The sequence below is a fragment of the Anser cygnoides genome, chromosome 4, assembly GCF_040182565.1.
Source record: "Anser cygnoides isolate HZ-2024a breed goose chromosome 4, Taihu_goose_T2T_genome, whole genome shotgun sequence".
Taxonomy (NCBI): domain Eukaryota; kingdom Metazoa; phylum Chordata; class Aves; order Anseriformes; family Anatidae; genus Anser; species Anser cygnoides.
The window spans coordinates 68,372,410-68,384,592 of NC_089876.1; the positions used below are offsets into that span (position 1 = coordinate 68,372,410).

At 41.2% G+C, this 12,183-nt stretch overlaps 2 protein-coding genes across 3 annotated transcripts; one reads left to right on the forward strand and one right to left on the reverse strand.

The window, feature by feature from the left end:
- Nucleotides 1-356: 356 nt before the first annotated feature.
- SARAF (store-operated calcium entry associated regulatory factor) lies at nt 357-7,403 on the reverse strand. 2 transcript variants are annotated; one of them, XM_048067763.2, is made up of 6 exons: nt 7,245-7,403; nt 6,945-7,120; nt 5,391-5,781; nt 2,749-2,857; nt 1,716-1,831; nt 357-1,209 (listed from the first exon to the last, which is right to left on the reverse strand). In XM_048067763.2, exons 1-6 carry the CDS (start codon nt 7,327-7,329, stop codon nt 1,184-1,186), a joined length of 903 nt encoding a protein of 300 aa, XP_047923720.2. In that variant the 5' UTR covers nt 7,330-7,403; the 3' UTR covers nt 357-1,183. The 2 variants fall into 2 exon arrangements, with proteins under 2 accessions (XP_047923720.2, XP_047923719.2); XM_048067762.2 differs by having other exon boundaries at nt 1,716-1,834.
- Nucleotides 7,404-7,424: 21 nt separating this feature from the next.
- Nucleotides 7,425-12,148, forward strand: LEPROTL1 (leptin receptor overlapping transcript like 1). Its single transcript, XM_048067768.2, has 4 exons — nt 7,425-7,581; nt 7,764-7,839; nt 8,489-8,675; nt 9,741-12,148. Exons 1-4 carry the CDS (start codon nt 7,506-7,508, stop codon nt 9,855-9,857), a joined length of 456 nt encoding a protein of 151 aa, XP_047923725.2. The 5' UTR covers nt 7,425-7,505; the 3' UTR covers nt 9,858-12,148.
- The last annotated feature ends 35 nt before the right edge of the window (nt 12,149-12,183 follow it).

Sequence of the window (12,183 nt, forward strand, 5' to 3'; positions counted from 1 at the left end):
ATAATCTAATAACTACATGACACTCTTCTCAGAGCCCCAAAAATATCACAGACCAAAGCAAGGCATCCCTGCTTCCCATTAAAAAAAAAGCACTGTCAAAGGAAGCGCATTCTAGAAAGTTTGTCCTATCAGACAGTGAATTTCCTCTCTCTGATTAGTCTCAAGGCCTGATACGCTCTAGAGATACTACCAGCTTTGGATTAAGAATGTTCCATTTCCATTCACAACAATCACTTTTGGTTTATTGAGTCCTGGACAGGTCATCAAGCAGAGAAGTCAAGGGCTGAGATTTAAACTAGTCTGTATCAGACATTTTCACAGCATTACTAACACCCACAGTAAAAAGAAGAGGGCAATGCAGGCAAAGTGTCCGCAGACATCTTTATTTAAATTACCTTAGTCCCCCAGAAAAAGGCCCAAATTACACATGATCTTGTCTCACTTCAAGTTACTTATGCATTTTTTCATAATTTATAAAAAACAGATTTCCATGGCCACTTGGATAAACTCTAAAGCATGGTGTGGCCTCATAACTGCAAGTCTTGTCTCCAACCATCACACAGCACAGAGACAAACATTAGATTAATGTTATTCTCTATATATATTTGATTTTGCCCTTTTTCACTATGGAAAACCCCATCTGACTGCCTGACAGCACCTACAGTAATATTCACATGAATTCTACACAGACAAACAACAGTAGTTTCAAAGAACAGCAGCCCTTAGGTATCAGGTACATTATACATCAGGCATTTCAGATGCTGGACCACTAAAAACAAACCAAAACAACAAACCAACCAAACCCAGAACCACAAAAAATCTGGGTGAAATGAAACTGACCCCAGAACAGTAAACCACTTGCTCTGAAAATCTGCTGAGGCTACTATTGCATTAATCCATCAAGTATGTGCAACTGTAACATTGTTCTTCTCCACATGGATGAGTTTATTTTGTATCTTATGAGAAAAAGCCATTGTGGTGAAACAGTGGATGTTCCAGCACCTGCAATACCCTAAACCAGAGTGAAGGTCCACATTTCCACGTGAGAAAGAGAGGGATTCTTTGTCTAGTTCTTTACACCTCTTTTCACAACTGCTTTTGAAGCCTACTGCTAATAAAAAAGGGGCTAGTACAGAGAAAGACAATTTAGTTCAATAACTTAGATGTAGTAGCGTCAAGGATTTCATCTTCGTTTTGTGCCCCCAAAGCCTGCAAAGAAGAAGAAAAAAGGCTCAGCTCCATTACGTACTTTCCACTGGGCCCTCTCCAGTTCTAAAGTCTAAAACTTGTGAGATGAGTTGAATATAAAGTACAACGTCAAGCAACAGCTGTGGACTGACTGGCCTGAAGAATGTTCTTTATAGTTGTTTTTTTTTTTTTTTTTTTACAAAGAAGTCACATTTGCACATTTTCTAGAGAAGGTCATGTGTAGCACACAATGAAGGGGAAAGTCTTAAAATAATGAACCTTGCCAATAAAGAAAAACCCACTACTCGTTGGTACCATGCTCCCTGTAGGCCTGTGACGGAGTTTCAAGCCCAGCAACGGTGCTCTGTTTCCATAAGAAATAGAGATATGGTTACACGCTCATCTGTACCCAATTCCTGGCCAAAATAAAGGCAGGAATACTTGCTGAACCTCAACTAATATTCCATGCATTTTGGACAGGTCCAAATTTCTTGAGTTTCAGGAGATTAAAAGGTCTCGTGCCTTACCAGAAGCAGTTCTTGTTCCTGTACTGCTACCTTGCGTAGAATTGCTCGACTGCCCATACATTGGAGGTGCAGCTGGGGGATCTGTCCACATACTGAAATGTGATTGTGACCGTGCTCTGCTGAGAGAAAGAGTAGGAAGACTTCATTAGTAACCTTATGAATAATTATGGTATTACCACTCCAAACAACAAGGGGAATGCATTTGAGGGAGAACTGTAAGCAGGCATTTTTTTCAAAACACAGAAGCTTCTCTATTTAAAAGAATTAACAGCAAGGATGATCTTTATATTTAAGTGCAGCTGTTTGACAAATACAGGAAACTGCTTGGTCTCTGAGAAGTCCCTGCAGAGGTCATATTTTCTCTAGTGAAGACTACGACAGCAACAATTTCCACCCTTAAATAGCTTAAGAGTGATGCATTTTTAAAAGTTTAAAAGTGTTTGGCAATGATCAGATGACCAGTAGATATTTACTCCAGCACTGAAACGGCTTCATTTGTATTATGTCTTTCCAAAAATGCAACTTATGACCTACAAGTCCTTTGAAAAAACTCACAACTCTTGGATTTCCATACATGGGACATTAGGAGACTGCAGATTAAAGGCTGTTTAGTTTGACTGCACTGAGTATCACACAAGAGCAACTGCCATCCATACTAAATTTAAGAGAGATGACACTAACACAAGACAAGCATAAAACTATCTGTAAACAGCTAATATTTTAATCTGTATTTTAAAGCAGTCTGTAGAGAGATTGTTTAAATGCTCATTTTAAATTTGCAGGCCACCAAGCCAGATCTGAGTATGTACTTCGAGCAGAATGAAGAACCTTAGTCTTCCCAGTTCTTCTCCCTGAAAAAGACATTCAGAATATCTTCGCTGCTGGAGTTACAGATTGCACTTCAAAGTTGTTCTAGGAGGGTTTTAGAGCTTGAATGAGACAAGTCTGAAAATTTACAAATAATATAAACGTAGTATATGGTATACCCCCTGAAATCTTGAATACTTAAAATCTGACAGTATGCATATTTTACCTGTGACTGCCAGCCAAGTAGCCTAGCAAGCCTCCTGCTCCTAATCCAGTCCAAAATCCTGGTCCTGAATTGTTTTCATGACTGGACCAAGCCCCAGATCTCTCACCTCCTTAAACCAAATGGAAAAAGGAAAACACATTGGTTAATGGCACCTAATTCTCCAGCCAGCTGTTGCAACAAAATTCTCCCATTAAACATAATGGAAAATTAGACACTGTGTTCCTCTGGATTTCAGTAGATTCTTGATCAAGTTTATCTTGAAAGGCCTCACAGTTTGAAAAGCAGGAAGAAACATAGAAACAAATAGTAAGAACAGTAGTTTTACATTAGCAATTAGCTTCCACCCCATCTCATAGTCTTGATGTTTCCAAAACAGTGCAGAGTCCCTGCCTGCAGATTTTATAAGCAGGCAGTTTAGATTAAAAATAACAGAGGAACTGAAGAAAAATTGATCTGCTCAAGGTCACACAGCAGGCAGACTAAGGCATAAAGTATTATAAAACTTAACAGCGACCCAATCACTAACACACACTGCATCTGACCTCACTGAAAACATCTGCTCGTTTTGAGTAAGAGTGGCTCAGTTTAGCAGCTAACATTACCCCATATTGTTTCTGGTAATTCTAGTCTTGTACTTGGTATCAGAAGAGAGGATAAAAACTTTGCAGTGTGATTGCAGTTATTATGCATGAGTCACTAAGACTGACAAATACCTTGATAAAAATGAAAGCAAATAAAGTGCACTGGGGGGAGGAGAGTCACAGGTTTTATATCTGAACTAATAACGTGAGGTTCTGTCTCTGAACCAGATGTCTTCCATTTATAATTAAGAGAAGGTGCAAAACCAAAGTAAAATAACTTCCTGGTCTAGAGAAAATCGGGGATACAAAAATAAGCTCAACCACAGGTTTAACGCATAAGGAAGCATAAAAAGGCAAGAACTGAAAGCAATGTTACAGTCTCTCTGAAATATGGCATGGGAGAAAAATCTCAACTTGAATCATCAGTTTAAGTCAGACTTCTACATGTAATTTGATGTTGAATTTCATTTTCAATGATTTGGGAGAAAGAAGCTCTCGTTGGGATGATACACCTGTTAAACTACGCTGATACAGGATCCAAAATAATGCTTAATTTACTGTAAAGAACTACATTAATCAGGGAGATGAACAAACTCATTTGTCCAAAAGCACCATGGCTGAACACCAACTCCGAAAGCAATCTTCGTGGAAAAATCCAAGTAAACATTCAAGATGTCAAACCACTAACAGAGGAAAAGTCTAATTTAATTAAGATAGACCAGCTAAACAAGTTTCACAGGACACATTCTGCATGCTAGGGGAATTTGAAATGAGGCAAATTAAATATTAACAGCAATAAGTGAACTACACTGCTTTTTATTACCATTCAGAATTTCAAAGACAAATACATTCTTAATATGCAAAGCCATATGCACTCAGAGACACGCTTTCCTCTGCTGTCAAAACTGAAGGCAGATACTAATTAATCCCTACGTGCTTTAAGTTTTTCAGTTTTCAGAATCAATGAAGAAATTTTCGAAGTCCTACTCCCGCTAGATTTCAGATTCCTCCCCAGTAAAAGCACATTTGTGCAAGTAAACAACAAGGAACAGGACAGAAATAATAAAGCAACCCTTTATTCTGTTTCGACTGTGCCCAGTGGGACAGAACCCTGAAACTGCCACAGTAATACCAGAGGCAAGTGGCATGCACACACAAGGTCACTAGTGCACACACAGCATGAAAGAACTTCCCAAAGTCTGAAATAACCACAGCAAAATCAATTTGCATAGCCACTAGCTAGTAATAGTGAAGCACAACCCTTCTAATCTTCTGCAGCAGGTACATACGAAGCATTTCTGCTGCAAATGCCCTGCACAAGGGTACCTGAAAGAACTAGATTGGCAACCCCTGTTGGCCAAGTGGTTTGAGCAAGCCTGGAAGAAACCAATGTTTGTTTTAACATTACTAAAGCATAAACTTTTGACCAAGTACATTTAATCCTTGCTATTTAATACTTGATTGGACCCCTTCTGTCTCACCAGAGAGACAGAGGGTTAAATGAGTGGGTCAGACAGCAGATCAGTAACATTTCCTTGCCTTACATACTATGACTATCTATTTCAATCCATTATGTGATGGAAAAGTCATCTGTTTTCACGCTTCTTTTGATGTTGCCCAGGATACAGTTGGCTTTCTGGGCTACAAGCACACACTGCCTGAAAGACCCTTCTGTAGATTTTTCAGAGAGCTTCTTTGGCATTACTTTGTTTCTGCCTTTACAATCTCATCTCATCTGGAAGAGATAACAGTAATTACTCTTCCCCTGCTACAATCCTATCCTACAGGGTATGAAAACAATGTTTGGAGAGCACTGCAAGTTGAATTTTCCCAGATTCAAAGAGCAGTTTGCTTCAGTCTGCCTTGAAAGCCAGTGAGAAACAGAGCTCTTATTTTTGTTTTTGAACAAATAGCAGTTGAGTGTTGGCTGGAGGTTTGCAGCCAGTTAAACATAACACCCTAACGATGTATTGGTTTCAAGCCTGTCCCACAGGCACCTATTGCATATAACACAGTACAATCCTGCTTGCTTGCTAGCATTATAATGGCTTGGAGCCCCACCTGTGAAGCTGGGCTTAAAACCAGGAGGAGGAGGTGCCTGATGATTCTGCCAGGAAGGACGAGCGAATCCATCACCATCACCAGACGTCTGCTGAGGCTGCTGGTTACTGAGGAAGAGCTTGTATACTCCAAAAGCAAGAACCAGAATAACAATTATAACAATTGCTCCGGCACCAGAATCAGAAGAATCCTTCCTTGTCTGATAAAAGCCAGAACCGAAGCTTTCAGAGTTCTTCACTTTCCTTTCACCTTCCTCAGTCAGCTCTAACCTGAACAGCAAACTACAGGATCCTCTTAAGATGTAAGGATCATCTGGATAATCATAGCCTTCACAGCTCACTTCAATTTGTCCAAAGCGATAGGTGTTCTCCAAGTCTGCTTTGCACTGCCACTGGAAAAATAAACACAATATAAAATAGCAGCTACTTCTCCAGAGATGAGAATACCTCTCTGTTTTCCCAAACATGCTCAGAAATGCAACTATCATTGCCAAGAAATCATTTAAAAGGCCAGAGCATAAGGAATTTCTAAGTTCTCCTATCCTAAGGACTAGAACTTTGGAATTAACTTAGAATGATTTAAAAAAAACTTAAAAGTTAATATAATCTCAACATTCAGAGCAAAGAAGAGTTACAACTCTGTGAGATTTTCTGAACAGGTTTTTCAAGTATGCCTTATTTAGGTATAACATTTCTGAAAATAATCTGTATTCTGCATAATGAAGTGCACCATTAATAAACACCTGTCCAATGCAGAGTGGAGAGCAGATACAAACATAGCCCATGGAAGTCTGAAAAGCAATGCACACAATTATATTTGTGTTCAGATATGAAAAGCAATTGGGACAGACATGATAAGGAATTCATATGTGATATTTAATAATCAGATTGCGATTCTGTAGGTGAACATATACAGATTTGTCAGTCTCACAATTCTTTGAAGTATCTGAATTTAGGTGTCAACTCTAACTGTAACTGACATACTTTAAAAGAAGTAATTTCCAAATTAATAATTCAGGATAGCAGTGCCCACTGCCAATTCAAATTTGACCATACTTTTACAATACCGTATCAATTTTAATAATAAGCTTCAGCTTGGATTCCTGTTTATTCTATTGCCAGAAGCATAGGTAACAGATAAAAAAGCTCTGTCTTGAAATACCTGACAAAAATACTAACGTGCAAGAGGAAGCCCTAGAAATCTGAACTAAAAGTTTTAAAAGTTAAAGCTGAAGTGCTGAAATATCTATGGTAATTTCTATTTTAAGTATGATGAATCACTGAATGGCTCAGGTTGGAAGGGACCCTAACGATCATCCAGTTCCAAACCCCCTACCATGGACAGGGATGCCACCCACTAGATCAGGTTGCCAACAGCCCCATCCAGCCTGGTCTTGAACACCTCCTGGGATGGGGCATCCACAGCTTCTCTGGGCAACCTGTTCCAGCGCCTCACCACCCTCTGAATAAAGAATTACCCTTTCCTCTTTCAGAAGCTACCGAGTCAGCAAGAGAACTATTTCATTAAGGCTTAACGCCAACTTTAAACACTTACCTGCACGTCGTACCCATCCCAGCCTTTGTTGTAACACTGAACAACCTCAGGGACGCGGGAGCACCCAGCGCTGCCTCCCGTGCACTGCAACTGCGGGACGGCCGCCGTGCGCCGGGACGTGGTGTACTGACCCCTGTGCAGAGTGAGCGCCTGCACCTCCCTCAGCAGAACCCTGCCTGCAACGAGAAGCACGGCGATCAGCACGGAGCGCAGGCCCACCGTAACCACGGGGCAACCGGGAACCCGCCCCCTTCCCCAGAAGGGCCTCCCCGGGCGCAGGAGCGGCTCCGCAGGCCTCACCCGGCTGGGCCCAGCCCCGCGCGGGGCCGGCGGCAGCGCTGAGGAGGAGCAGCAGGAGCACGGCCCCGGCACCACCGGCCGCCATGGCGGCTCCCCGCTAACTGAGCTCTTCCGGGTCCGCGCGGCGCTGCTCATTGGCCGCCCGGCCGGAAGGAGCGGGGAGCAGCCGGGGAGCACGCGCACTGCGCGCTTCCCGCGAAGCCTCGCCCTAGCAACGCGCGGCGCCTTCACTTCCGGGAAAGGGCGGGGCGCGCTCCGCGCATGCGCGCTGCCTTTTCCCGGAAGCGGCTGCTGGGGCTCCGCCGGTGCGCTCCGCGGGCCATGGCCGGCATCAAAGGTGCGCGGGGAGGGGGGGGCGTTGCCACGGCAACCGCGGCGCGGGAACCCCGCGTGAGGGGCGGGGGGGGGGGAAGCCCCTGAGGGGCTGCGGAGGTGCGGTTGTGCCCGTTGGAAGCCTACGGGCGGCGTTCTGTGTCGTGTCTCCAGCCGTTTATCTGTTTTCGGTTTGCTTCCTTACAGCGCTGATCAGCCTGTCCTTTGGGGGAGCGGTCGGACTGATGTTCCTGATGCTGGGATGCGCCCTCCCCCAGTACAAGTAACGTAACGCTTGGGTTGGGTTCAACCTCGGGGTTTCCCTGCCGATACCTCCCCAGGCTGGGTCATACCCACCCGGGAGGCTCTCGGCAAAGTCATCCTTCAGATAACGTAACAAATTTTCCCTTAATGTGCCTGAGGAATCTTGTCTAATTAAGCCACGAGCAACGTAGGAAAGCATGGCTAAGTACGGCGGTGTAATTTTTGTAACGTTGATTGCACTGACATTAAACAAAAAACGTATCAAAGGTTTTGGTGCTCCATGGCTCCTGAATATCAGCTGAGAGCAATACTCTTGTGCTGTGTGCACTGAAAGCTTGCAGGCAAAACGAGGTGAGGACTACGCAAAGATAGCTCTGCAATTCTTGAGTAAAGCCGACAGGTTAAATTTAAGAGTTAAGATCATCTTCTGCTGGGTTTCGGCTTGCTTAGCGAAGCCTTGCTTTATGAACATCCTCTTAACTAGGTCTCTGCTGAAGCAGCTCACAAACATGGTGGGTTGGATTAATGTCATCTTGTTCCAAAGTAAAGGGCTTGCTTTGCCTGGGCTTGTCTTTTCCAAATGTGTATATTGGATGCAGAAAATACCTTATATTGATTTTCAGGAAGAGCAGGAAGTAAATTAACTTTTCTTCTCCTTTCTTTTTCAGCCAGTACTGGCCACTGTTTGTTCTGTTTTTTTACATCCTTTCTCCTATACCATACTGCATAGCAAGAAGATTAGTAGATGACACAGATGCTACAAGTAACGCCTGCAAGGAGCTAGCCATATTTCTTACAACAGGCATTGTTGTCTCAGCATTTGGGCTACCTATAGTGTTTGCCAGAGCAGAACTGGTCAGTACTATTTCAATCTCTGAAAATACTCTTTGCTAGAAAACTTGTTGTTGTTTAAACTGAAGGTAGAGCTCTCGTGCATTAAGTGACTTTTATGAATACATACTTAAAATGCTTGCAGTGGAAGCAGAACAGGAATTCTTTCAGGGGGGGGAAAAAAAAACAAAACAATGGAAGCATGGCAAAAAGTCATGTTTGCCAATTGCCTTACATGGTCATGGAATAAACCCTAACATCCTAGGATCCTATGTGTGATACAGAAAAAATGAGATAGAATATAGCATGAAAACTTAACAGGCAAGTAATCAAATGTACAAGTTTACATCATACCTTGAAGGTAATTTGTAGAATAGTTGGGTTAAAGAAGTATGAATAAACAGTGAATTTTTGCACTCGCTGTGAAGGACATGTGATCTTGTTTTTTTTTTAATCTTCTGAGTTATCATTATAACCTTCCTGGTGTAGGACTTCCCACTAACATCCTGTAAAAGATGACCTTGTTTGTGTGAATTTCAATTTCAAAGAATACCAAATCAAAAAAAAAATAATGGGTGTACTTTCATAACACCTCTTTAGGCAAGAACATTTGAGATGGTCAGTTTGAATGCCTCTCAGCCTTTGACTAATGCACTTAGTCTCCTTGGAAAACATTCGCCTTTGTTTTTTGTTGTTGTTGTAACTTAGTTATCTGCTGACATTTTAAAGGCCTCCATCCTTGGCTGTCTGTTTAAAAACTCCTACGGCTGGCAAGCGTAGCTGGACTGCACGTATGTTTGATGCTGTTGCGTAGCCTTACTGTACTATTGCTGGATGTTAAGTAAAACATCCGTGCCTGCTAGCCAGCACTTAGACTAGAAAAAAACTTCAGTACTGCTTGGCTGACTATTTTTAGGCAAAGCCTTTTTGGGTAAGCCTAACCAGCCTTCCAAGCATAACAAATAATGAGATACTGTCTTCTTTTATCGCGTATCTGTTGCTGAACTTTGTCTATAACATGACATCGAGAGATTACTTTTTGTCTTGTTCAGCTCAGGATGTATCTAACTAAATTCCCCTTGTTCGCAGATTTACTGGGGCGCGTGTGCACTTGTTCTCACGGGGAATACAGTCATCTTTGCTACGATCCTAGGATTTTTCTTGGTCTTTGGCAGCAATGACGACTTCAGCTGGCAGCAGTGGTGAAAGGAAGATAAAGAACTATCACAGACATCTTGTCGTTCAGTGGCCATGCATACAAATGAGAGAATGGGCAATAAGAGAAGTAGTGTAGCAAGCCTCTCGAGTATTCTAGATACTCCTTTTTTTCCTCCTTGTTCATTCTGAATGTACTACTGTTTTCCTGATGGGTTTCTAGGTTTTTATGAAGTGAAGAGATGGTTGATTTCATTTTTACCTTTGGTATATTTTTAGGTGCTGTATTTGTTTAAAATTTTCATTCTTGTTCTGCTCAGTGTGTATGTAAAGCTTTAAAGCTGGAACAAGAATGTTAAAAACAAGGTTTCAAAGAAAATTTCAAGTCTTTTTGTTGTTTAGCATTAATACAGTGCTTCAAAATAACTTTTTTTTAAAATGGCGATTATATACAAGCTGAACTGACATAAGCAATTCTACACCACCATTGTCAATTACCAGATATAAAGACTGTAGTTATATTTTACCAGAGGCAAGGGTGGGGGAGTACCAGTAGCAGATTTTTCTTCTGCCCATACCTAAAACTGGGTGATGAATGTTGATAGCCTTCAGTTAAGGAAAAGGCTGAGAAGCAGGTAGAGTTATTTGGGAAAAATCCTGAATTTAAGCACTGTTAGCACTTTTACCTGCTTCCTTATCAAATTTTGTGTGGATGTGACATTCAAATTCTCTGTAAATGTGTTGATGCTATGACATACAAAACCAAATTGCGTTGTAGGGGAAGAGAAAAATGATGTTTAAATTCCATTTTTAAAATCTTTTTTTGAACTGTATTTATAAGTATTGTATGGTTTTGAGCTTTTATGTCAACTTTTTACCACAAAGAGGGTAAAATGTTCACTTATGGAACTACTGGTCTGAGTTAATTTGAAGCATGTACGAAACTTTTTCCTCATTCCCCTTTTTAATTTATTTTATACATAAATAGAATAAAGCTTTTCAAATGTAGATTAAAACCATGTTAAACTTGCCTAAGAATGATTCCCTCCACCCCTTTTTTTTCCTTTGCACAATGCAGTTGAGCCATGACTTTTTTGGAAGTCACTGGCTGAACTGATTTCACTGACTGTTTTTAAGTTCTTATGCACTATGGGTTAATAAGATTTAATGTTTTGTCTGTAACTGTAGACTTGTGTTCTGTAAGTTTACACATATAGCTTCAAATATTTCAGTCATTTCTGCATACCTCTCAATTGTCTGTATTTTTCATTTAAAGAAATCTGTCATTAGACATTCCATTGTGAAATAGCTGATGAGGGCCAGTTAAGCAGGTTTGGCTGTACCACATACAGTGATAAACCTCTAGACTACATTTTTACTCACTTCTTTAAAAGAGGTGTTTAATTTAAAAAATGTACTGTGCATAATTAAAAGGTGGTGATTGCTAAGATCTTACTTAACAGTGGAGTGGTATGAAAAGGCACAATATCAGGCCTTAGCTGTAATGTTTGTGCACAGATGTAAATGAAACACAAAGCTTGAATATTTGAAGTCAGACAGTAATAGTAGCTACTTACGTGATGTGCTTATGGAACTTATGGGGCAGTGGGGGTGTAGTTACCTACAAGTGCTGCTTCATTAATGTCCTCCTGTGCATAAAATAAGAACTCAACATTATCCACACTGGTAGAGGAACAAATGGTTGTCAAGACCATAGTGCAGAAGCCAGTAGGTAGCATTTCAGCCCTAAGTGCTTCACCAAACTTGTCTGCGATCGTTCAAAGATGCCTAAGAGCTGTAGAGCTGCTCATTTCATGATGGTTTTCAGTGAGATGTCTGCACCCCTAGCCCCAAAATGATGGATTCTTCAGAAGATTTTCTAAACCAATGGTTACATTTGCGCTCTTTGCCCTTGTGAAGGAAGAACAATGAAGACTCGTACAAATCTGAATCTGTTACCAGCTCATTTTTTTTTTTTTTGTGGTCCGAAGCTGTGGTAGTTGGTCCCCATCCCTTGCTCCCCAACTCCTGTGCTGCTAGCCTACTTCTCAATTTGATGCTACTCTGAAACACCAGGACACTGAACTGCGCGTGTATGCATTGGCTATGTATGTTAATTGCGTTACAGTGTTACATTCTTTCCCTTGCACACCAAGCACACGCAGTGTGGCTCTGGTTTGAGCTAGACACTTGGGAGGTATGAACTTTCCGTGTAATAGGCATTGAGACAACATTGCCATCCTATAGAAGAGAATTTTGAACAATAAAAATTTTAAATAGCAATCCCAGTTCTGTACGTTTAATCAAAAATACTCTAATAAAAGAGTACTTTGTTTAAAGTATTATTTTGTTCATTTAATATGATTGTTGTTCCTGT

What these genes read in the sequence shown, in the direction of transcription:
- SARAF (XM_048067762.2), bottom strand. Translation starts at nt 7,329, where the DNA reads ATGGCGGCCGGTGGTGCCGGGGCCGTGCTCCTGCTGCTCCTCCTCAGC. An exon ending in TACTTGGCTGGCAGTCACAG is followed by an intron (nt 1,835 to 2,748) that starts GTAAAATATGCA and finishes TCTTTCTCTCAG; the next exon opens with CAGAGCACGGTCACAATCAC. An exon ending in AGGAACAAGAACTGCTTCTG is followed by an intron (nt 1,210 to 1,715) that starts GTAAGGCACGAG and finishes TCTTCTTTGCAG; the next exon opens with GCTTTGGGGGCACAAAACGA.
- LEPROTL1 (XM_048067768.2), top strand. Translation starts at nt 7,506, where the DNA reads ATGCGCGCTGCCTTTTCCCGGAAGCGGCTGCTGGGGCTCCGCCGGTGC. An exon ending in TGCGCCCTCCCCCAGTACAA is followed by an intron (nt 7,840 to 8,488) that starts GTAACGTAACGC and finishes TTTCTTTTTCAG; the next exon opens with CCAGTACTGGCCACTGTTTG. An exon ending in TGTTTGCCAGAGCAGAACTG is followed by an intron (nt 8,676 to 9,740) that starts GTCAGTACTATT and finishes CCTTGTTCGCAG; the next exon opens with ATTTACTGGGGCGCGTGTGC.